This window comes from Typopeltis vanoorti, chromosome 15, assembly GCF_054136105.1.
Source record: "Typopeltis vanoorti isolate ZY-2024b chromosome 15, IOZ_Tvanoo_1.0, whole genome shotgun sequence".
Taxonomy (NCBI): Eukaryota; Metazoa; Arthropoda; class Arachnida; order Uropygi; family Thelyphonidae; genus Typopeltis; species Typopeltis vanoorti.
This window is the reverse complement of record NC_143563.1, coordinates 93356094-93380147: the sequence shown is the minus strand read 5'-3', so window position 1 is coordinate 93380147 and position 24054 is coordinate 93356094. Positions and strand designations below refer to the sequence as shown.

At 36.3% G+C, this 24054-nt stretch overlaps 1 protein-coding gene across 1 annotated transcript in view; it reads right to left on the bottom strand.

Annotated features, from left to right (window-relative positions):
* The window catches only part of Rpn3 (regulatory particle non-ATPase 3), a 195115-nt gene that overhangs the window by 134017 nt on the left and 37044 nt on the right, over positions 1–24054 (bottom strand). Inside the window, exon 5 of the mRNA XM_090404567.1 lies at positions 7373–7509. Coding sequence (XP_090260693.1) covers positions 7373–7509 — 137 coding nt within the window. The remainder of the gene's footprint in view (positions 1–7372; positions 7510–24054) is intronic.

The window sequence follows — 24054 nt, the reverse complement described above, 5'->3', positions numbered from 1 at the left end:
CAATGATAAAAGAGTTGTCTGAAATTGCTGTCCAATGCACCACTTGAAAAATACGAACCTAATCACGCGGGAAATTAATGTGTTAAGAAACGAGAAAAAGTGTCACGACTGCAACATTGTTTCACTTTCAGACATATTTTAGTTCTTTCTCCTTCTTTTTGTATATAATATCTCAAACTAAATATCCCAAAAGGCACAGTATAAATACAAATATTAGGGGTACTAAGGGGAGAAATAACTTAAGTATTAGTAAAAATTTTGGTGATATCTCGCACATAGATAATAGTTGAACATAGCTAAGCAGAATTTCTCTAATTGGAATAAAAATCATAAATTGGGATACAACAATATACACCACTTCAATATCTGTCCAGCAGACACTCTCTTATTCACTTAACCAGTGTCATGTTCATCCCAATTTCTTCAAATTTGCATAACAGAGTTCCATATGGTATTCTGTCAAATGCCTTTGCAAAATCATCATGTAGCCCATCAGTGAAAGTTACGAAGGAGCGAAGATACAGGAGGCAAGGTTGAGATGTTGGTCATGTGATGAGGCGGGAGGATGAATATGTGGGAAGAAGGGTTATGGATGGATTTGCAAGGAAGGAGGAAGTGTGGCCGGCCAAAGAAGAGATGGAGGGAGCTGGTAGAAGAGGACTTGAGGACGAAGAACTTGGATGTGGTGACAGCCCAAGACAGGAGGATGTGGAAGAGACTCATCATCAACAGTTACCCCACTTAAGTGGGAGAAGCTGCAGAATAAGAAGAAGAGGTCACCTTGGTTATGGATAGCTCTTCTGATCCTATGACCAGGTCCAATAGTTTCCCATCCCTAGTCCCTTCCATCACAAGCTACCCTAAAGTAATTATCTCTTAGTAGGTGTATATATTCTATTTCCTTCCTGCCATGTGATCTTTCTTCCTTCCAGTCTATATCTCCATAGTTGAAGTCTGCTCCATAGTGATCACTCGAGCTGTACTCATTGTACTAATTTGGCGATGCATGTCTTCCAGATCATCTGTGGAACTCCCTGGCCTATAGCAACAACCAACTGTATATTTTGTCTTACTGGCCTTAATCTCATACCAGACTATTTCAAATGAACAGCCATCATCCTGCTTATCTCCTATTCTTTTTGGCTACAATGCATTTGCTATCATCAGCAGTACCCTTTCCCCCATCCTCTTCTCTATCTTCCCTGAAAATATTAAACTCTTCACAGTCTATCCCTGTAACTACATCATCTGCTGTTAGCCAAGTCTCACTAATGCCTATAACTTTTGGCAAGGTTGCACTAACCAATGCCAGAAACTGCAGCATCCCTTTAGGCCTCGCCAACCTTTACTTTCTGAATGACTACCCTATTCAATATTTTTGCTTGACAGACTATATTCCTCACTTAGTCATTCTTACACTCACTTGCTTCATGGGGCTTTCACATAAACTCACTTGCTTCCACCCTAATTGCTTAAGTTTCCCTGAATTTGCACTTCAGCATCATTTCCTTCAACTTACCTTTTCATGAAATACTGTATGAAATGTATTTCTATGAAATATTTGCACTCTGATTAAAGTTTATTCCTGTGGTAATCACATAATTTTGTTGTTTTATTCTTCAATAGAATGAGAATAACTTAGTCAACTTCAATAACACAAATGAAACTTTTTTTTCCCTCCTGAATAAAATATCGGGTAAAACATAATAAAATGTTCACTATATTAGATCAATTAAATATCTAATTCACCACTCCTTATCCATGAAAATATACAGATACTCATATATGAACAGATTTGCATACAGTAGTTCCAGTCAGAAGAGAAGAAGAATGTCCATAGCCCCTCCAAAAAAACTTGGCATTCTTTTCTAGTTGAAAAACTGCTTCTCGCTACAGATAATAACTCTCTATATACAAATCTACACAACTTTGGTTCCATTTTTTGTGAAGTGCACTAAAAATTTTCTAGAAAATATTGCTGTCTTGTCCTGGACAGCAAGATTTTCTTTGCCCAAATGCTATTTTAAAGATGATTTGTTTCTGCTTTATCTATAAAAAAAACCACATCCTCTATCATCTATTCATCATTTCTACATTATTCATATAAGCACAGCTAGTCAACATTCATCCATATGTTGTTTAGGAATTATAACTGAAGCCACTAATTCTATGAGACTAGTTTGCCAGGGTCTGGTTGGCTGGCAAACTAGCTAGATTATGCTTTATATGCTAATCACTCAGACTAATAATTGGCTGAATTGTTAATGTACTTGCTCTCCAACATGCATGTTGTGGATTCAAATCCCACCGTGGGTATGGATGTTTGTGATAGTATTTAGGTGAAAGATGAATTTCATTGCCTAGTGTGAGACCACTGCCCTTGCTTATTGGAGGCCTGAAGTGGCTTGAAAAGTTCCATGTTTGGCCTCTAGAGCAGAGTTTCTGGATTACATAAAAAATAATTTGAAAAATACAAAAAATAGATATAAAACATAAAATTTAAAAAAATATCCCTAGCCTTCCCACAGTATAAAATGTACGCTAGGTTTGCAAATAACCTTTCACGGATGGGAGCAACATGAAAGTATACAATGTTAAAAATTACGTGTTGTTCTGGCTGGCCTGACCTGAAGGATGAAAATCCCAAGTTACCAATAATTGATACTCTGTATTGTGATCTAAAGGGTTTTCTTTCTCCTTCATTCCATGTATCTGTATTTTATTATACTTTCTCATCTAGTATTCATCAAGAATACCTAGTACCTAGCTATTGTTGATGAACATTATCCTCCAGCTGCATATCCTGTGATTTCCACAGGTAGCTTGAAAGGAGTGGCTTCTTTCTCTTGAGGATTCCACTTTTTCACCATGCAATGTTCACGTATTGGATATATTACTTTTTCCACCTATTTTTAGTTTTCACCAGTCGATGGTAGTTGTGATTATTTTCAGTGAATAGGATGAAGTTGCAATTTTGTGTGCAATCTCCACCTTATGTGAACATTTTATGCTACAAATTCAGATACCTTCTAAAAATTACGTAAGTGTTTTTGATACACATTATTGATATTATTTTTATTATTAGAGGCACAGTTGAAATGACGAGTTTTTTATAATTTGTATAATTCGTAATGTATTTCATTTCTTGAAATATTTGAGTTGTTTATATCAATAATGGCAGCAGCAGAATCTGAAGAATATACACGAGAATGAACTTTGACTCAAATAAGTGGTGTGGTTTGGAAAATGTTCGATGCTAAGAGGGGCCCATTTTGGACTGAAATTTTTTGTGCTCTGCAAAAGTGTTATTTTTGTGATTTTCTTTTGTATACCAGAAAAAGAACAGCACTGTAGTTTTTCCCCCCTCCTTATCCACGGGTTCACTATCCACAGTCAATCCTGGTCCAAAAATATTAAATGGAAAATTCCAGAAATAAACAATTTGTAATTACATCGACCAAGTGAATATTAGATCCAACATTATTTCAAAGCTGAATGTTTGTAGAAACTATGAAATTTTTGTAAGTTGACCTGAGAGCTTACAAGAATACAATCCTCGGCATCCCAGAGTTACCTTAGCTTGCATTACTGGACTTAAGTAGCTAAAGCAACTTGGGGATGCCGAGGATTGTATTCTTGTAAGCTCTCAGTTCAACTTACAAAACTGTCATAGTTTCTACAAATATTTGACTTTGAAATAATGTTGGATCTAATATCCACTTTGCCTATATAATTTTACATTGCCGAAATGGCACTTTCTTTTAGTAATAGAAAATTTATAAGTTTTAAATTGCACACTGTTCTGAGTAGTTCTCGGCTATCAGATCAACTGTTGCGGTATCGCAATGCTTGTGTTCAAGTAATGCTTATTTTACTTAATAATGGTCACAAAGTGCAAGAGTAGTGATGCTGGAAATTCAGATATGCCAAAGAGAAGCTGTCAAGTGCTTCCTTTTCTTGAAAGTTCTTGATTTCATAAAATAATACATAAATAATAATAAAAAAGGTATGCTGAGGTTGCTAGATTCCATTCACATTCAGATAACTTTTATTACAGTATGTTGTTATAATTGTTCTATTTTATTATTAGTTATAGTTGTTGATCTCTTACTGTGCCTAATTTATAAATTAAACTTTATCATAGGTATATGTAGGAAAAAAACATATATATATATATATATATATAGGGTTTGGTAATATCTGTGGTTTCAGGTATCTGCAGGGGTGTCTTGGAAAGTAGTTCCAAGTAGTCCCCCCCCCTTATCCACGAATAAGGGGGGGGCTACTGTATACAATAAAAAGTATGATGCTTTACCAGTTAGCACTAAAAATGTTCTTCATCTAATGGACCATTTTTTTCGGTGCATTTTTAGGGCACCACCTAAGTAGCTAAGGTTAAATTTCCTAAATTTATTAAAAAAAAAGTGTATATGTCAGCATATCTTGCAGACTTACTTGTAAAAGAGAAGATGGATATTTGTTGTACAGTGAACAGTAACAGAAAGGGTGTCTCCCAGAGGAACTTAGAAAAGATAAGCTGAAAAAGGACAAAGTATTAAATATTGTAATGTTAAATGCTTCAATAAAAATATTTCTAAGTTTTTTTTTTTTTTTTTTTGGAAAGACGTAGACCATCAGATCTGTTTAGGTTAGGGGAATGAAGTAATGTTTCACATGTTGCTTTGTAAAGCCGTTCCATTAGGATGGTGATGTGATTCAGCATGGATGTACTGGCCTGTATGAGTCTCCTTCCTATAGACTGTGAATTGTAGGTTACCATCTGGTTGGCAAAGAATTAAGAGGTCTAGAAAGGCTAAGAGCTTATTTACTTCTACTTCTAGGGTGAACTGGATCCTTGGATGAAGTGCATTTATTTTTGAGAGAAACTGTTGTAATTCTTCTGAAGTGCCCTTCCATATGGCAAAAATGTCATCCACATATCTGAAGCACAGGTTAGGGTCTGGGTGTAATGTCGTCAAAGATATGTTGTTCGAAGTGCTCCATGAAGTAGTTGGCAATAGTAGGAGATATTGCCAACTACTTCATTGATATTACTCATTGCTGTTCATTTGATTTGTTGGTATAACTGGTTTTTGAAGGAAAAATAACCGGAAAAATAAGGAAAAATTATTAGAAATTCATATAATTTGACTACGTCTGGAGGAAATTCTTGGTGTAGTAATTCAATGCTGTCTGCCAACGGAACATTCGTAAATAGCGAAACAACATCTAGACTAATCATAATCTCCGAATCGTCTAGATGCAGATCGGAAATTTTATTTCTGAAATCCACCGAATTTTTTATATAACTAGCAGTTCTTCTAGTTGAAGAAGTGACTAAATTTGACAGAAATTTTGATATTTTGTAAGTGGGACAACCTATACAGTCTACAACAGGTCTTAATGGAATTCCTGGTTTATGCACTTTTGGAAGACCATATAATCTCGGTGGGCGCCCGAAGGAGGTCTTTAGTGTTTTCTTTTTATCTTCATCCCATATCGAAATTTTTTCTATAAGAGCATTAAGCCTTTTTATTTGACTACCAGTAGGATTTGAAACGAGGGGCCTATAAGTCGAATAGTCACGGAGTAACAGTGACATTTTTCTCTCGTATTCTCTTCTGTCTTAAATGACTACAGCCTTCCCTTTGTCAGCTTTCGTAATAATTAGGTTCTTGTTATTTTTTAGCGATTTCAGTGTTTTTTGATCAGTGTACGATAGGTTCAGCCGAGGAGGCTTGGTGCTAAAAAGAATTTTTAGATCAATACAACAAATTGAAGAAACAGCAATGAGTAATCCAATATCTCCTGCTATTGCCAACTACTTCATGGAGCACATCAAACAACATATCTCTGACAACATTACACCCAGACCCTAACCTGTGGTTCAGATATGTGGACGACATTTTTGCCATATGGAAGGGCACTCCAGAAGAATTACAACAGTTTCTCTCAAAAATAAATGCACTTCATCCAAGGATCCAGTTCACCCTAGAAGTAGAAGTAAATAAGCAGTTAGCCTTTCTAGAGACCTCTTAATTCTTCGCCAACCAGATGGTAACCTACAATTCACAGTCTATAGGAAGGAGACTCATACAGGCCAGTACATCCATGCTGAATCACATCACCATCCCAGTAAAAAGGCAGGTACCATAAAAACACTAGTTCATAAAGCCCACTCCTTTTGTTCTTCAGAAGAACTAATACAAAAAGAATTACAATATATTAATTCCTCCTTCATATCCAATGGTTATAAGAATTCTTTCATAAAAAAGAGCTTTAAGTAGTCTTGCTCCAGCATCCTCTCCAAATACAGAAGAACCTACGCGTATGCCTATTCCCTATGTACAAGGCATTAGCGAACACATAGCTAAAGTGTTAAAACAACTAAATATTTGTGTGGCCTTTGGACCTGTCAGAAAAATCTCCACATTCCTCATGTCTCCAAAGGACAAGCTCCCACATCTCAGCTATCCAGGTGTCTACCAGATTCCATGCTTTTGTGGGTTATCATATTTTGGACAAACAGGAAGATCTGCTCTGATCCGGTTATAACACATCGTATATCCAGTACCTTGAACAGGAATAGTCTGGACTTACAGAGCATGCCATCAACACCAGACATAGAGTTCAGTGGAACAAGACAAAAGTCATTCACAAAAGTCGGTTCCTAATGGAACGGCTTTACAAAGAAATGTGAAATGTTACTTCACTCCCCTAACCTAAACAGATCCGATGGTCTACGGCTTTCCCCCTTGTGGGAGATAGTACTCCATAAATCAGCAAATCTTTTCTAACTTGTAATTGTATACACATATATATATTAAAAAAAAATTTTTTTTTAAATAAATTTAGGAAATTTAACCTTAGCTACTTAGGTGGTGCCTTTGTGAATATAACAGTTATTGTTTAATTAGCCTTTGTACCTGTACTGATGATGCCTGTGATACTCAGGCGAAAATTCTATGAATACGGAATAATTTACGTGAGTTAATTCCGTTATTATAATAGTAAGCTACTTATTTATTGACCACATGTTCACAAGCTGCAATGCATCTTGAACTATGTAATGCAAATTCCTACCCTTATTGGTTAGTAGCAATCCTTATAAGATATGTCGGAATTTCCTGTTATCTTGTTACCTTAAATAAATATATCAGTATAGCCATTACTGCTATATAATGTTGACTGTGTGATGATATAACTCAGTTTATTACATCAAATATTTGCATATTTATATTCTAAAAAATAAATATTACATTTTCATGTCCAGAAACTGCAAAAATTTAGATTTTGATTGTGTATAATAAAACTGACCAAATTACAATTTATATAATAAATGGCATAATGTAAATGCTTCAAAATAATTTACCTCCTAATATTTTCAAACTTTCCTGCTAATTCATAACAACGTGAATGATAAAAGAAACACCTTGCTGCCAACAGGTCTAGTGTGCGCCTATTCTGATTTCTGATTTTTTGCATCAACAATTCAGAGCAGTCTACTGCCTATGAAAATAAAAAGGTAAATAAAGTTCACAAAGTGCAACAAAAAATAAATGTTGACTTAAACTATGATACCTTCATTAAACATGATTATACCATAGAATATATTTAATAATCACATCAAGGTAATATATCAATACAACATAAGCAAAACAATTGAGATTTTTATGTAATGTTTGTTTTTTACAGTTTACTGGAAGATGGTTTAATATTAAATCTGGTGGAGACAAGGATGTACATTATCATTATCCCCTCTGTTATTCATTATCTATATGGATAACATTATGAAGGAAAGTGGTATTAAACATGATATCAGAATTGGAGATGCTAATGTCAGCTCTTTGATATATGCGGATGATGTTATACTTCTGAATAAATCCGCTGCAAGCTTGCAGGATTCCCTGACTAAATGGAATAACTGTTGTAATAGATATGGTATGAAGGTCAGCATTAAAAAGACAAAGACAATGAAAATGGGTAGAATTGTTGAAAATGTCATCTGTGTTATGAATGGGGAACCTGTTGAACAAGTAAAACATTTCAGCTACTTAGGCACAATTTTCAGTGAAGATGGTAAATTAAATATGGAAATAGACAACAGAATCAACAAAGCTGGTATGGTAGAAAGTCAATTGTATAAATTCATATGGAATAAGAGGGAAATTAGTCAGAACACTAAATTAGCTGTACACAAGGCAGTGTTCAAACCAGTTTTAACTTATGGATCTGAGAGCTGGGACAGAAGTAAAACACTTACCCAAAGACTAGAGACCACAGATATGAGAGTCCTGAGAAAGATTAGAGGCGTGAACAGATGGCATCAATGGCAATATCAGATTAAAAATAAGGATATTAGGGAAGAAGTTGACATTGTAAGCATCCAGGAATGCGTTAGCAGAGCTAATCTCAGGTGATATGGTCACTTAAACAGAATGGGCGAGAATTAGCAAAACAAGTGTTCTCTGCCAGGTTGGCAGGCCAAGGGGAAGACCAAGATATAGGTGGATTGATATGGTACAATGTGCCTTAGACGATAGAAATATAAGATCTGATAATGATAATATTGGAGTCTTGACAAGTAACAGACTGATTTGGAGGAAAATTGTAGATAGGAAGTTAGTAATTATGTAAATTTTTCATGTAGTACTATCATATCCTGTACACCCCTTGAGGGTACATGTCAGGAATTTGATGATGATGATGATATATACTGAATATATATAAGACCCAATGCATATAAGATTCTGAAATACTTAAATGCAGATACTAAAGAAAACATAAAATTAAACACCGAATTGTGGACAAATAAATATTTAAAAAAGACAACTGGCAAACATTTAATGAAAATGAAAAGGAAATAACTAAAGAAGAATTAGAAATCAGCCTGAAAGAGAAGATAAGCTAGGTTGAGAACTATATAAATATGCAGGAACAAGATTCAAAGAAAGACTCCTATTATTTTTAAATAAAATTTATCCAACTGGTAGCCCCCCAATAGAATGGAAAAAAGCAATTGTGATTCCTATCTTTAAAAAAAGGTAGTAGAGATGACCCTAAAAACTATACAGATATAAGTATACTAAATTCCTGTTACAAAATATATAGCAGAATTTTAAATAGCAAACTAATGAAATATTCCGAAAACTTTATTTTAGAAGTACAGAATGGATTTAGAAAAGGACAATCATGTATTGACCCAGCCTTTTGCCTAAAATTAATAATAGAGAAAAGAAGAGAATACAATTTAGAAACACAAATTGCATTTATTGACTTTGAAAAAGCATTTGACAAAGTTAAAAGAAGCATTTTATTTAACATATTAAAAGAAAGACAAATACCAAATAATATCCTAAAAGCTATCATAAGTATATATGAAAATACGTAATCAAATACAAATAAGATTAAATCATGAGCTATCATATATGAGACAGATAAACCAAGGGGTCCAACAGGGATGTCCCCTCTCAGCAACTCTTTTTAATATTTACCTAAATGAAATAATAATAAAATGGAATAAAAATTTCCATCAACGTATTAAATTTTCTCCTACTGTGAACTTCAACACTCTCCTTTTTGCCGATGACCAAATAATAATTACAAATTCTGAAGACAACTTACAGAAAGCTATTTTAGATCTAAATGAGATAGCCAAAGATTATGGTATGATAATATCAACAGAAAAATCAAAAACTATGGCCTTTAAAGGACAAGATCCAGCAAGAACTAAGATAGTAATAGATAATAAGATCTTAGAACAGGTGAATTCATTTAACTACCTAGGATGTATGATCACATATGAAAATGAAAAAGATATAAACGTAAAAATTGCAAAATATTTAAAAATAACAGGTGTAATTAACTCTATATTTAAACCAAACCTAGTTCAAAAACAAATTAGACTAAAAGTATACACTACATTAGCCCTACCAGTCTTATTGTAGAAGTGAAATCTGAACAATAAAGCAAAAAGACAAAGATTAATAACAGCAGAAATGAAGTTTATGAGAAAAACTGCAAAGTATACTCTATTTAATCACAAAAGAAACGAAGAAATTATGACAGAATTAAACCAAGAATCAGTAATAGAAAAAAATTAAAAAATATAAACATAAATGGACGCAACACGTTCAAAGAATGAAAATAGAAAGATTACCAAAACAAGCCTTAAAGTACAAGCCATTAGGAAAAATAAAACCAGGACGTCCTCTTAAACGATGACTTCTAAGACCAGAACAGGCCACGCTAGGCCTAAATTCTTGATATGCATGATGATGATGATGATATATACTGAAAGAGAATTTCATTAATGAGGGATAAGTTTTTGTTACATAATAAGATAATCTAAATATATGCATGTGTTTGTAATTATTAATGAAATTCTATGCCTAGTATTACCAGACCACTATGTGGTTAAGGTGTAGCGACAGCTACCACATAAAATTAAAGGATATTAAAGGATAATATTTGTTTATAGTAGTGTTTGTACGTCACTATTACTGTATTACATGCAAGCACTGTAGTAATGGCAGTCATGTTGCCACTTGAGTTTCTCTTTGAATCTTGATAATGGGCATGCACATTAGTTGTTTTTAGAACGGCTGTCACTCATTGACAAGAATACAAGTAAGAAAAGAGTAGGCAAGCAGGAAAGATGAGGTCGAAAAGTGGAATAAACTACCGAGTTAAGTAATGCAATCTCGGAAAAGTTTTTATATGCATCTATAATTACTCTCCAAGGAAGTTAATAATTGAAGGACAGCATAAGCATCAAGACTTAGTATATGAGAATTAAGTGGTGTATGTTCCATGGAGCAGTACAGAATCTGCAGTAAAATTCCTTTCATTGAAATGCATTTGGAACTGCTCAGTGTATTCTATTGTGTGAGTAATTATTCTTCATGCCTACTTCAGAAAAATGAAACAAAAATGTATTAAGGAAACTTTCTTAAGGAAACTAGAAGACATATTCAATATATTGGTCAAGTAAGATCTTTAACTATTGTATTTAAGGAATTTAAGATTTAAGAAACAGTTCAAAAACAACAAACATTGGAGAAAACTCAGTGGCAAACACTTAAGGAAAAATTCACTGATTTAGCTAGAGCAGTAGGTGGTGAAGTTATCTGCAAAAATATAATTTTTGGACACCATAGAAAAATAAGAACACTATGGTGGATACTAGAAGTTAAAGAAGCAGTCCTGAACAAGAAGAAAGCATACTGAGAGTTCCTAACAAATAAGTTGGCAGATGCCCTAAAACAATATAGAGCAAAGTGATATGCAATGTCAAAAGCAGCAAAATAAAAATCATAGTAAGACTCCAGTAAAAACATAGACAACAAATATCAGGAAGGTGACAAAATGATCTGGACACCATTGTAAAAAGCTCACAAATGCAGGAAAGAGCATGGTAAAAGGAATGAAAGGTGATAAAGGTAACATGAAAACTGAAGATAAATATATTCAAAGAGAGTGATTACTTTGAAAGAGACTGTTAAATGAAACAAGCAGTGACAAAACAGTAGAAGAAAATATTCAAAAGAAATGCAAAATGGAGTAAATATCAACATTTGAGGTTGAAAGAGCTATCAAAAGCTGAAAAAAGGCAACTAGAGTTATATAATATCCAACCAAAATTTTAAAATATGGTATAAAAGTTTTGCAGTGGCTACACTACATAATTCAGAGGTCAGATTCCAGATGATTGGAGTGGAGCTCTAATGGGTCCTATCTATTAAAAACAAGGTGGGGGGGGGGGGAGAGAAACTTAGAGAAGAACAACCTAGCAGGGTTTAGGAGAAACAGGTTATCAAGATCAAATGTTCACCACTTTATGACAAAAAACTGAGAAATTGTGGGAAAATAACAAGGTTTCGGACTTAAGATTTGTAGATCTGGAAAAGGAATAAGACAAGGTGCCCACAGAAAAATTTTGCAAAACACTATAATTATATGAGGTAAACGGAACATTACACAGAGCAATACATGATCTCTATTAGAACTGTATAATGTTCCAATTCACTCCAAATTGTTGCAAATGTAACAATGTGGATTGAAAATCAGCAATAAATAAAAAAGACAAAACAATCAAAACAGGTAGAAACAGCAAATTTCAATTTTATTCTTAATGGAAAACCTATAGAACAAACAACATATTTCAGCTACTCAAGCACAGTTAAGTGAAGATGGCATATTAAATATGGAATACGTGTTTCTTGGGGATGAGGAAGTGGCAAAGAGGATCCAAAGGTGAGTGGTCTGTGGAATGCTCCCACAGATACTCAATCTGAGTGTTTGTGAATTGCAAAAGTTGGCTGATAGACAAAAAAAAAAAAAGAGGGATATGATAGAAACATTAAAGTTACTTAAAGGATTTTATAAGATTGATGCAGCAGAAATGTTTCAACACTTGGCTAGAGGGAGCAGGACAAAATGTTGTCGCTGGAAGATGGGTAAGAGTATGGTAGCAAGAACATTAGGACTAGATTTTTTGATTGGAGAATAGTGAATGAATGGAGTGGGTTGCCTAAGTCAGTTGTGAGTGCTTTGTTAAAGGATAGTTTGGGTCTCCCACAATGAGGCATAGGACTCTATGGAGGTGCCCATACAAATAATAATAATAATTTAGTGTATCTGATCAGCTAGTATCACAGGATTCATTTTGTAACATAAAAAAAAACAGTATGTCCTTATATACTCTGGTTATGTCTTTTATGCATGCACAAAGATCCCATACATGAGATACTGATGAACCTATATCACATTATTACCATGAATGGAAAAAAAGGAACTTGCTCATGTTAGAGGCCTGATGAAGTGAAACAGCACTGAGAAAGGATTAAAAATAATATGTAATTCTTCCAGTATTAGTTCTCCATCACTGAGATATCATCAGAGAGTACAATACGAGACTTCTAAGGGTCAAAGCTATATAACTGAAAGGAGACCTCCACATAGCCTGCAAAGGAATGCGGAGAACCAACCAGGGCTTCTGACCTAATGTCCAATCCTCACCTTCTCGTAGTTAACCCTGTTAGGTATCTACCTGGATAGTGAACAGACGAGGATGGGCTGGCAATTTAGGATTTAGCTAAACAAATTGTTTTCTTATTGGCTCAAAGAAAAATTTCACATGATGGTACAACATGACAGAATTTCATGCTGGCTCGCCAGGTTAAACAAGGCCCCCATTGTTTTCATCAGGAACCAGAGCAAACAGCAAAAAAGTCAGCTACTGGAACAAATCTGAAAACACACCCCAACTCAACATCACCAGATTTCAAGATTAGTACTATCAACATAAGCAGCCTGAATGGCAAAGAAATGGAACTAGCTGGGGAATTGGATAAGTACCAGATCGACATAATAGGGGTGACTGAAACAAAAAAAGGCAAAAACTGGCGAGATATTTCTGAGCAAAAAATACAAAATGTTATATTCAGGCAATGACAATCAAGGAAAAGAAGGAGTAGCCATAGTATTCAACACAAAATATGAGGCTCATCTTCATGAATGGCAGGCAGTGTCAAGTAGAGTGATTTGGTCAAATATGAGAATGGAGAACTGGACAATGAGACTTATTTGTGCCTATGGTCCACAGAAGGTTCTACTAACGTAGAAGTGGAGGAATTTCTTGAGGCTTTAGAGAAAGCAACTGACACAATGAAAAAGGAAAAGTTGGTCCTTGTTGGGGATCTAAATAGTACAGTAGGAAATGATTGTGAGACATACAAAAATATTTTGGAAAAATTTGGAGAAAAGAGCGAAGCTAATAATAATGGCAAATATTTGTTGGATTTCTGCTCAGGACATGGACTGGTTATTACTAACACCATGTTCCAACATAAAAATGTGCACAAATTCACATGGAGAGAAGAAGCAAGGAATAAGAAAAGTCTCATTGACTATGTTATTGTTGATAGTGATGTTTTCTCCCTGGTGCAGGACACCAGAGTCTACAGAGGATTTGAAATTGGAAGTGATCGCTATTTAGTCTTAAGCAGGATAAAATTGAATTTCATATTGAAAATAATAACATGTAAGAACATTTTAAAGTGAAACAAAGTTGAGCAGCTCTCAGATGTGAACTGTAGACTAAAATACACAAAGATTATTGAAGAAAAATTGAAAGAGTTTGAGAACAGGAATCAAACCTTGGAGACTCAGTGGCAAGCCTTGAAGAAAGCACTGATTGATTCAGCTAGAGAGGCATGTGGTGAAGTTGTCTGCAAGGATAGAAAAATTAGAACTCCATGGTGGACACAGGAAGTTAAAGAGGCAGTGAAGGAAAAGAAGAAAGCAAATCAAAAGTTCCTGGCAAATAAGTAAGCTTGTGCTCTTAGAGAATACAGAGACAAATGCAAGAATGCTAAACACTGTGTAAAACTAGTTAAACAAAACTCATGTGAGAACTTTGGCAAGAATATAGAAAATAAATATCAAGAAAGTGGCAAAGTATTCTGGAGGTTGTTGAAGAAGCTTAGGAATGGAGGAAAGAGTGCTATAAAAGGAGTTAGAGATGATAAAGGTGACATGAAAATGGGAGAAAAAGATATCCTTGAAGTATGGAGTAATTACTTTGAAAAACTGCTAAATGAAACAAGCAGTGATGACAGCATAGTGGTAAGAAAACACTAACCAGGCATGCAGTCAGGAATACATATCCATACTTGAAGTAGAAAAAGCCATCAGAGGCTTGAAATGTGGAAAGGCAGCAGGAGTAGATGATATTTGACCAGAAATGCTGAAGTATGATGGTATAAAAGTCTTACAGTAGCTGCACTTCATAGTTCAGAAAGCCTGGACAGAGGGACGAATTCCCGATGATTGGAGTAGAGCTCTCATAGTACCCATATATAAAAAAAGGGAAATAAAACTGAACGTGAAAATTACAGAGGTATTTCCCTACTGGGTGTTCCTGGCAAGATCTATGCAAGTATACTTGAGAAACGGTTGAGAAGAATTGTGGAAGAAAAGTTGGTGAAAAACAAACTGGATTCAGGCCAAATAGAGGCTGTCAAGATCAATTCTTCACTTTACAACAAATAGTCGAGAAAGCATGGGAATATAACAAAGATCTGTATTTAAGTTTTGTCGATTTGAAAAAGGCATATGACAAGGTGCCAAGAGGGAAGATATTCAATACGCTACAGTTATATGGTGTCAATGGGGCATTATATCAAGGATTACTTAGTCTTTATTTAAGTTGTAAGTCAGCAGTTAGAATTGAAGGAAGTACAGGAAGATGGTTTAATGTTAAATCTGGTGTGAAACAAGGATGTACATTATCCCCTCTGTTATTTATTATCTATATGGATCACATTATGAAGGAAAGTGGTATTAAACATGATATCAAAATTGGAGATGTTAATGTCAGCTCTTTGCTTTATGTGGATGATGTTATACTTCTAAATAAATCTGCTACAAGTCTGCAAGATTCTCTGACTAAATTGAATAACTAAACTGAATGATATGGTATGAAGGTCAGCAATAAAAAGACAAAGACAATGAAAATAGGCAGAGGCAGAGACAGTGTTCAAACCAGTTTTAACTTATGGATCTGAGAACTGGGTCAGAAGTAAAACACATGACCAAAGACTAGAGACCGCAGATATGAGAGCCCCGAGAAAGATTAGAGGCGTGAACAGATGGCATCAATGGCAATATTATATTAAAAATGAGGATATTAGGAAAAAACTTGACTTTATCAGCATCCAGGAATGCGTTAGCAGAGCTAATCTCAGGTGGTATGGTTACTTAAACAGAATGGGCGAAGAAAGATTAGCAAAAGAAGTGTTCTCTGCGAGGATGGTAACAAAACGATCTAGAAGAAAACCAAGATATAGGTTAATTGATACGGTACAAAGTGCCTTAGACGATAGAAATATAAGATCTGATAATGTTGGAGTCTTGACAAGTAACAGACTGATTTGGAGGAAAATTGTAGAAAGGAAGTCAGCAATGATTAATTTTTTTCATGTAGTACTATAATATCCTGTACACCCTTTGAAGATACATGGCAGGAATTTGATGATGAAGTTTTGCCGACGGGGCTGACCGGCTTCTTCAGGGCTCATAACGGTAAGAGAAAACTCAAAGTGACTAGTACGCAGAAAATGGAGTAACACTATCGTATAAATTAAACTTAGTAACACTATCGTATAAATAAATTAAATTAAACTTCCTCATCATGATCTGTATGATCATGATGAGGAAGAGGAAGTTTGGACATTTTGTGTGTGCAGGAGACAAGGTGTAGCCAAAGGAACTGGGAAATGCATATAAATTGTTTTACTCTGGAGTGAATAACTAGGGAAGAAATGGTGTAGGAATTGTGGTGTGTGGCAGAATGAAGGGCAAAGTACTGGAAGTGGGTAGAAGGAACGACAGGATCATGCGAATGAAATTGGTTCTTGGAGAAGAGCGGGTGGTCGTATTATGTGTATATGCCCCGCAAGTTGGCTGTACAGCAGAGGAGAAAGATGAGTTCTGGAACGTGTTAGATGAAGAAATGAGGGAACTGGAAGAAAATGAGATGGTGATTGTTGGAGGAGACTTGAACGGACACATAGGGAGACAGAATAGAGACTGTGAGGGGTGCATGGTGGCCACAGAGTGGGAATGATGAACCAGGACGGAGAGAGGGTTATGGACTTTGCAGTAGCGTTTGATCTGGCAATTGTGAACTTGTTTTTCTACATAAGGGTAGAACATTTGATAACATTTAGGAGTGGTAACAACAGTTCACAAATTGACTACCTTTTGACTAGAAGAAAGCATCTTAAGGTTGTGACAAATTGTAAAGTAATTCCAACAGATCAAGTGGCACAGCAACACCGACTGCTGTGTGCAGACTTTAAAATAAGATTGAAGATAAGAACCTCTGGAAGCCATGGGATGAAGACAATTAAGTAGTTTCGCTTAAAAGAAGAGAGTGTGAGGAATTGTTTTAGGGAGAGGGTGTTAGAGAGGATTTTGGATGGACTGGAAAGTGATCATGAAGTGTACAAAATTGGTGGAAACATAATTCAAAAGTAATCCTGAGCTGTGCAATCGAGGTGCTTGGTGAGACATCTGAAATGATTAGAGAGCAGAAGGAGAGTTGGTGGTGGAATAATAATGTACAAGTGGCAGTGACAGCTAAGAGGACGGCAAAGCAGAAGTGGGATGAGTCAAGAGTGGAAGAGGACAGAGAGGTGTACAGAGAGAGAAAGCAAGAAGCCCAGAGAGTTGTGGCACAGGCGAAGGCTATGGCATATCAAGATCTGTATGATCAATTAGAAACAAAGGAAGGACAGAGAAAAATTTACCAACTAGCAAAATGTAGAAATAAAGCAGCAAAGGACATCTTACATGTGAGGCAGATCAAAGACGCTGAAGGAAGAGTATTATGGAGGGATGTGGACATAAGAAACAGATGGAGAACATACTTTGAGGGACTTTTGAATGAGGACAATGCAAGGACTCACAGAGAAGATGGGCAGCCTTCTGAGGGGATGGTGCAGAACATCAGTAGAGTGGAAGTAACAGAGGCCATGAAGAGGATGAGGAATGGAAAATTGGTGGGCCCCGACAGGATTCCAGTGGAGGCATGGAAGGCACTGGGGGAAGAGGGAATTGACCTGCTGTCGGACCTGTTCATGAAAGTTTGCCAACAGGAAAATATACCCGAGGAATAGAGGAAGAGTACTCTTGTCCCCATCTACAAGGGTAAAGGGGATGCACAAGACTGTAAAAATGACAGAGGAATAAAGTTTATGTCCCACACAATGAAAATCCTAGAAAGGGTTCTTGATGGAAGATTGAGGAAGGAGATGGAGATTGCAAAGGAACAATTCATGCCTGGTAGATCAACAACAGATGCTATCTTTGGGTTACGGCAGATGATGGAAAAGTTTCGAGAGAAACAACGGGAGCTACATCTGGCATTTATTGATCTGGAGAAAGCATACGATAGAGTGCCAAGGCAAGAAATCTGGAGATGTCTGAGGGCGAAGAAGGTTCTGGAGAAATATGTCAGGTTGGTTCGGAAGATGTACAGAAATGTGAAGACAAGTGTTCGGACCTGTCTAGGACAGACAGAAAGTTTTCAAATAACAGTTGGCTTGCATCAAGGGTCAGCATTAAGTCCGTTTCTATTTAATATTGTGATGGAGGTGGTGACGGAGGAAGTAAGAGACGATGCGCCTTGGACAATGTTGTATGCAGATGACATCTTGCTGTGTGCAGATTCAAGAGAAGAAGCGGGAACTAAACTGGAAAGATGGAGAAAAGTACTGGAAGAGAGAGTATATGTGTTGCACAGTGGGCAGCGGCCAGGAGACTGATCTGGAACTGGAAGGAAATGTCATCAGGAAGGTGAGGGACTTTAGATACTTAGGTTCAACAGTGGAAGAAGATGGAGGAGCTGAGAAGGAAGTGGGATGCAGGATACAAGCAGGTTGGAGGAACTGGAGGGAGATGGCTGGAGTGTTATGCGATAAGAGGGTGCCGATCAATCTGAAAGGCAAAATCTATAGGACAGTAGTGAGGCCAGCTATGACGTATACTATAGAAACTGCGGCCCTGAGGAAAAATAACATCAGCAGGATGGAAGTAGCAGAGATGAGAATGCTTAGGTGGATGTGGGGTGTGACCAGAAAGGATCGTCTGAGAAATGACTATGTGAGGGGAACAGTGAAAGTTACGAACTTAGGAGCGAAGATACAGGAGGGAAGGTTGAGATGGTTTGGTCATGTGATGAGGAGAGAGGATGAATATGTGGGAAGAAGGGGTCAGGCAGATGGATGTGCAAGGAAGGAAGAAGTGTGGGCGGCCAAAGAAGAGATGGAGGGAGCTGGTAGAAGAGGACTTGAGGATGAAGAACTTGGATGTGGTGACAGCCCAAGACAGGAGGACGTGGAGGAGACTCATCATCAACAGTGACCCCACTTGAGTGGGAGAAGCTGCAGAAGAAGAAGACTATCGTATAAATTAAGCATTAAAACAGAAAGCGTAACATTACACTCATGGAGCGTGTTGTGTTACTCACTGTTATGAAAGCACATTCTGTAGTTTTGAGCGAAATTAAATTCTGGCAGACTGAGTGATCTTATTAAGGTTTTCCATATGTCAGCTATTATCATTCCCTGGTTTCTGTTAAGATTTTCTCCAGAACGGAGGACTACAACGGCTTCCTTGAAATTTCTACAATGGAAATCTTCTTCTAGGTAAGGCATGGAGCTGCTATCCCAATCAATGGTATGGTTAGTACTCGCGAAATGATGGGCTAGACCTGAGTTGGCTGTTCTGTTGTTATTAACATCTCCTATATGTTCTTTTTTACGGATTTCGAGGCTTCTTGATGCCTGTCCTATATAGTTTAGACCACAAGCACATGGGATGTTGTAAACTCCCGCGTGTTTGAAAAAATGATCTTTTGGCGATCTTAAAACATGACGGACAGTCTTGACTGGTTTGAATGCAACTCTGATGTTGAAAGGTTTAAAAAGTTTTGCGATCTTCTCGGACACTGTACCTGCATAAGGAATAACTATGGATGAACTGTATTGAGTGATGGCAGGATGTTGTTGGAGGGGGGGGGGGGTTTCTATGAAGAATCGTGTTGATTAGATTCTTTGGATAGCCATTTTTTATTAATGTCTCTGATATATGAGTAATTTCATCATAAAGTTCTTTTTCTTCCGAGATGATGTTCGTAGCTTTATTTCTGAGCATATGTATTATACTGAGCTTCTGGGAAATATGCTGCGTTGATCTGAAATGAAGGTAGCGTCCGGTGTGTGTTGATTTCCGGTAGACTATTAGTTTGATATGTCCATCTGCTAGTTTCTTGATAAGGGTATCCAAAAGTGGTAGTTGATTATCTTTTTCCAGTTCCAAAGTGAATTGTATTTTTTGATGAAAAGAATTAATTTTGGTGAAAAGTCCAAAAGAGCTGTTTTTGTGTCCCTCCATATTATGAAGATATCATCTACATACCTCCACCACACTAAAGGTTTTTTTTTAAACCTTTCAACATCAGAGTGTTGCGTTCAAACCAGTCAAGACTGTCCGTCATGTTTTAAGATCGCCAAAAGACATTAATCGTTTTTTCAAACATGCTGGAGTGCACAACATCCCATGTGCTAGTGGTCTAAACTATATAGGACAGACATCAAGAAGCCTCAAAATCCATAAAAAGGAACATATAGGAGATGTTAATAACAACAGCCAATTCAAGTCTAGCCCATCATTTCGCGAGTACTAACCATACCATTGATTGGGATAGCTCCATGCCTTACCTAGAAGAAGATTTCCATTGTAGAAATTTCAAGGAAGCCATTGTAGTCCTCCATTCTGGAGAAAATCTTAACAGAAACCGGGGAATGATAATAGCTGACATATGGAAAACCTTAATAAGATCACTCAGTCTGCCAGAATTTAATTTCGCTCAAAAGTACAGAACGTGCTTTCATAAGCACGTTCTGTACTAACACAACAAATGTTACATGTTCTGTTTTAATGTTTAATTTATACGATAGCATTACTCCATTTTCTGTGTACTAGCCACTTTGAGTTTTCTCTTATAAGCGTTATAAGCCCTGAAGAAGTCAGACGGTCCCGTCGGCAAAACTTGTTGGTATTAGATGTTTATAAATCATGGTCAATTAAAGATCAATATATATTTCATTTTAATTATAAGTTTTACAGTGGCTGTACTGAACAATTCAGAAGACCTAGTCAGAAGGTCGAATTCCTGATGATTGGAGTAGAGCTCTTATAGCACCCATCTACAAAAAAAGGGAAATAAAACTGAATGTGACAATATAGAGGTATTTCTCTATTTAGTATTCCTGGTGAGATTTATGCAAGTATACTTCAGAAACTGTTAAGAAAACTTGGTGAAGAACAGGCTGGATTCAGGTCAAATAGAGGTTGTCAGGATCAGTCTCTATAAGGTGTAGTCTCTATAATATATAGTCTCTATAAGGTGTGAGTCAGCAGTTAGAACTAAAGGAGATACATAAAGATTTTGATGTTAAATCAGATGTGCAACAAGGGTGCACGTTACCTTCACTGTTATTCATTATCTATACAGATCACATTACGCAAGAAAGTAGCACAAAATCTTATATCAAAACTGGCAATGTTAATCTTTATGCAGATGATGTTCTGTATCCTGAATGGAGAACCTATAGAACTAGTAAAAACATTTCAGCTATTTAGGCACAATTCTTACTGAAGATGGCAAATTAAATAATAGATAACATAATTAGTGAAGGTGATATGGTAGGAAGTCAGCTTAATAAATTTATATGGAATAAAAAGCAATTTATCAAAACACTAAATTAGCTATATACAAGGCAGTATTCAAACCAATTTTAACTTATCGATATGAGAGCTGGGTTAGAAATAAAACACTTGATCAAAGACGAGATCACAGATATGAGTTCTGAGAAAGATTAGGAGAGTGAACAGATGGCATCAATAGCAGTATTGTATTAAAAATGGTGATATCAGGAAAGAACTTGCCATTGTTAGCATTCAGGAATGTGTTAACAAAGCTAATCTAAGATGGTATGGTCACTTTAACAGAATGGGAGAGGAAAGATTAGCAAAACAAGTGTTCTTTGCCAAGTTGGACAGGAAAAAGACCCAGAGGAAGACCAAGATCTATCTGGAATGTGCTGGAATAGAGGACTTGAGTATGTGGATGTACTGAGATAAGTTTGAAGATAGGAGAGAGCTATTTGTCTGCATTTGAGTGAAATGCAACACTGTGAAGCTGGGTGGTTTAGTCATGAAAGAAGTGTATACCAATCAGGAAAACAAAAACTAGATGGTAGGACTGTGAGTATAAGATACCAGGATCAGTCCAAGATAAATGATGGGGTGAGGAATTGTGAGAACTAAGGGGGATAAAGAGAAAAAGGCTACTGCTTATACACTGATACACGAAATATGAGGAATAAGGATGCAGGATTTGTAGCCTTGATAAAAGTAGTCAGTGAGACATGATTAAGAAAGGAAGATATACTCACATGAACAGAATATGAAGGTTATAGCAGTTTTTCAAAAAGAAAGAAGAAAGATAAAGGTGGGGTATTACCGATGATTTCAGAAGAGTTATATTCCTCTCTATGTGAAACTTGAGGAAAACAATAGTGATAATAACTTTTAGGTTGTTTCATGTGAGGCTGAGGTAAGCACAAATTTTATATATTTACATGTCAGGAAACAGAAGATGATTATGAATGCATAGACAGATAATGGGTGACTTTATGAAAGCATCGACTGGAAACAGGTGATAACGTATGAGTAAGAAAAGTGGATTCATTCAGCTACCTAGGGTCAAATACCTAATCCAGCATGTAGTTGAAGCAACATGTAGGACAGGAGTTTCATAATATTGTCTCATAGTGATAACAGAATGTCAGCATGATGCTGCTGCCAACTGGAGAGAGTGATCATATGGTTTTAATGTGAAGAGTTTCTAGGCAGGTGCAAGGTTAACAGAACAAAAGAGATGTGTAGAATTAGAGAGCAGAAGACCATTATAAATTGAAGGGAAATCAGCAGTGCCTGAGACTTTGAAATCAGTAACTTATGGCAACATCCAGATTGTATTCCTAAGGTTAGAAGGATAAAGTAGGGGTGAAATGGATGGGTCAGGAAATTAAGTAGGGGCTTCAAAGAAAAAGGATGTCATCCTTCAGAGAACATGGAATGAGATTTATTATAATGGAGGAACTCTGCTTCAGGAAGTGGAGGTGGCAAGAGATCTTGGGATCTTGATGGATAGGGGAAATGAAGTTCAAGGGGGACTGTGCAAAAGTTTTAAGGGTTACCCAGAAAATTACTGCTATAATAGGACGAACCCTGACAAGTACAACGATGATCCAAAAAATTCTCAGCCTTGACCATAGATGATAACACTATCAGCACGATTTTTTTTTTCTAAGTTAGTACATCTGTCAAAAGCATCCATGTTAAATTACAAGTCACAAGTAGTTTTTTTTTTATATAGCTGTCTGAAACAAAAATGTTGTTTCAGACAGCTTTGAAATGAATAAAATTGAGTATCATGCTGTTATAAAATTCTTTAATGGCAAAAGAAATTCATTCAAAGTTAATAAAAGTTCATGGGTACTCTTCTCCTTTGTTTTCAACAAGAAATGGGCTGCAGAGTTTAAATGCGACCATACTAGCCTTGAAGATGATCCACGTGAAGGATGTCCAAAAAAGTGTAACACCACCAGAAATCATTGATCAAATGCACGATATGGCTGGATGACCAGTGAGTCAAAGTGTGTGAAATTAATGGGACTATAGGCATTTCAAAAGAATGTGTAGGATATATTTTGCATGAGGAATTACAAATGAAAAAGCTTTGTGCAAGATGGGTGCTGCGCTTGCTCACAGCAGATCAAAAACGCACTTGCATGAAACTCTCTGAACAGCGCTTGGAATGTTTTAGCAAGAATAAAACTGATTTTGTGCATCGATTTATTACTATGGATGAGACTTGGATTCACTATTACACACCAGAATCCAAACAGCAGTCAAGACAGTGGACAGAAGTTGGTTGTTCAGCGCCAAAGAAGACAAAGTCTGCTTCATCAGTAGGAAAGGTCATGGCATTGGTGTTTTAGGATGCTAAAGGCATTTTGTTTATTAATTATCTTGAAAAGGGTAAAACAATAACTGGGGAATATTATTCCGATCTTTTAACCAGACTAAACGAAAAAATTCGTGAGAAAAGACCCAGTTTGCAGAAGAAAAAAATCATCTTTCATCAGGACAATGCACCTGCCCACAAAGATGTTTTGGAAATGGGAAAATTAAGGGATCTGAACTATGAATTGTTGGAACATCCACCCTATTCCCCAGATTTGGATCCCTCTGATTTCTATCTCTTCCCAAAACTAAAACTCTTCCTCGCTGGTCAGTGTTTTTCTTCAAATCAAGAGGTGATTACAGCTGTAGAGGGGTATTTTGAATTTTTTTTTTTTTTTAGAAAGCAATTTCCAGTTTCATTTTCTCCCCCAACTACAAATAAATTTTTAG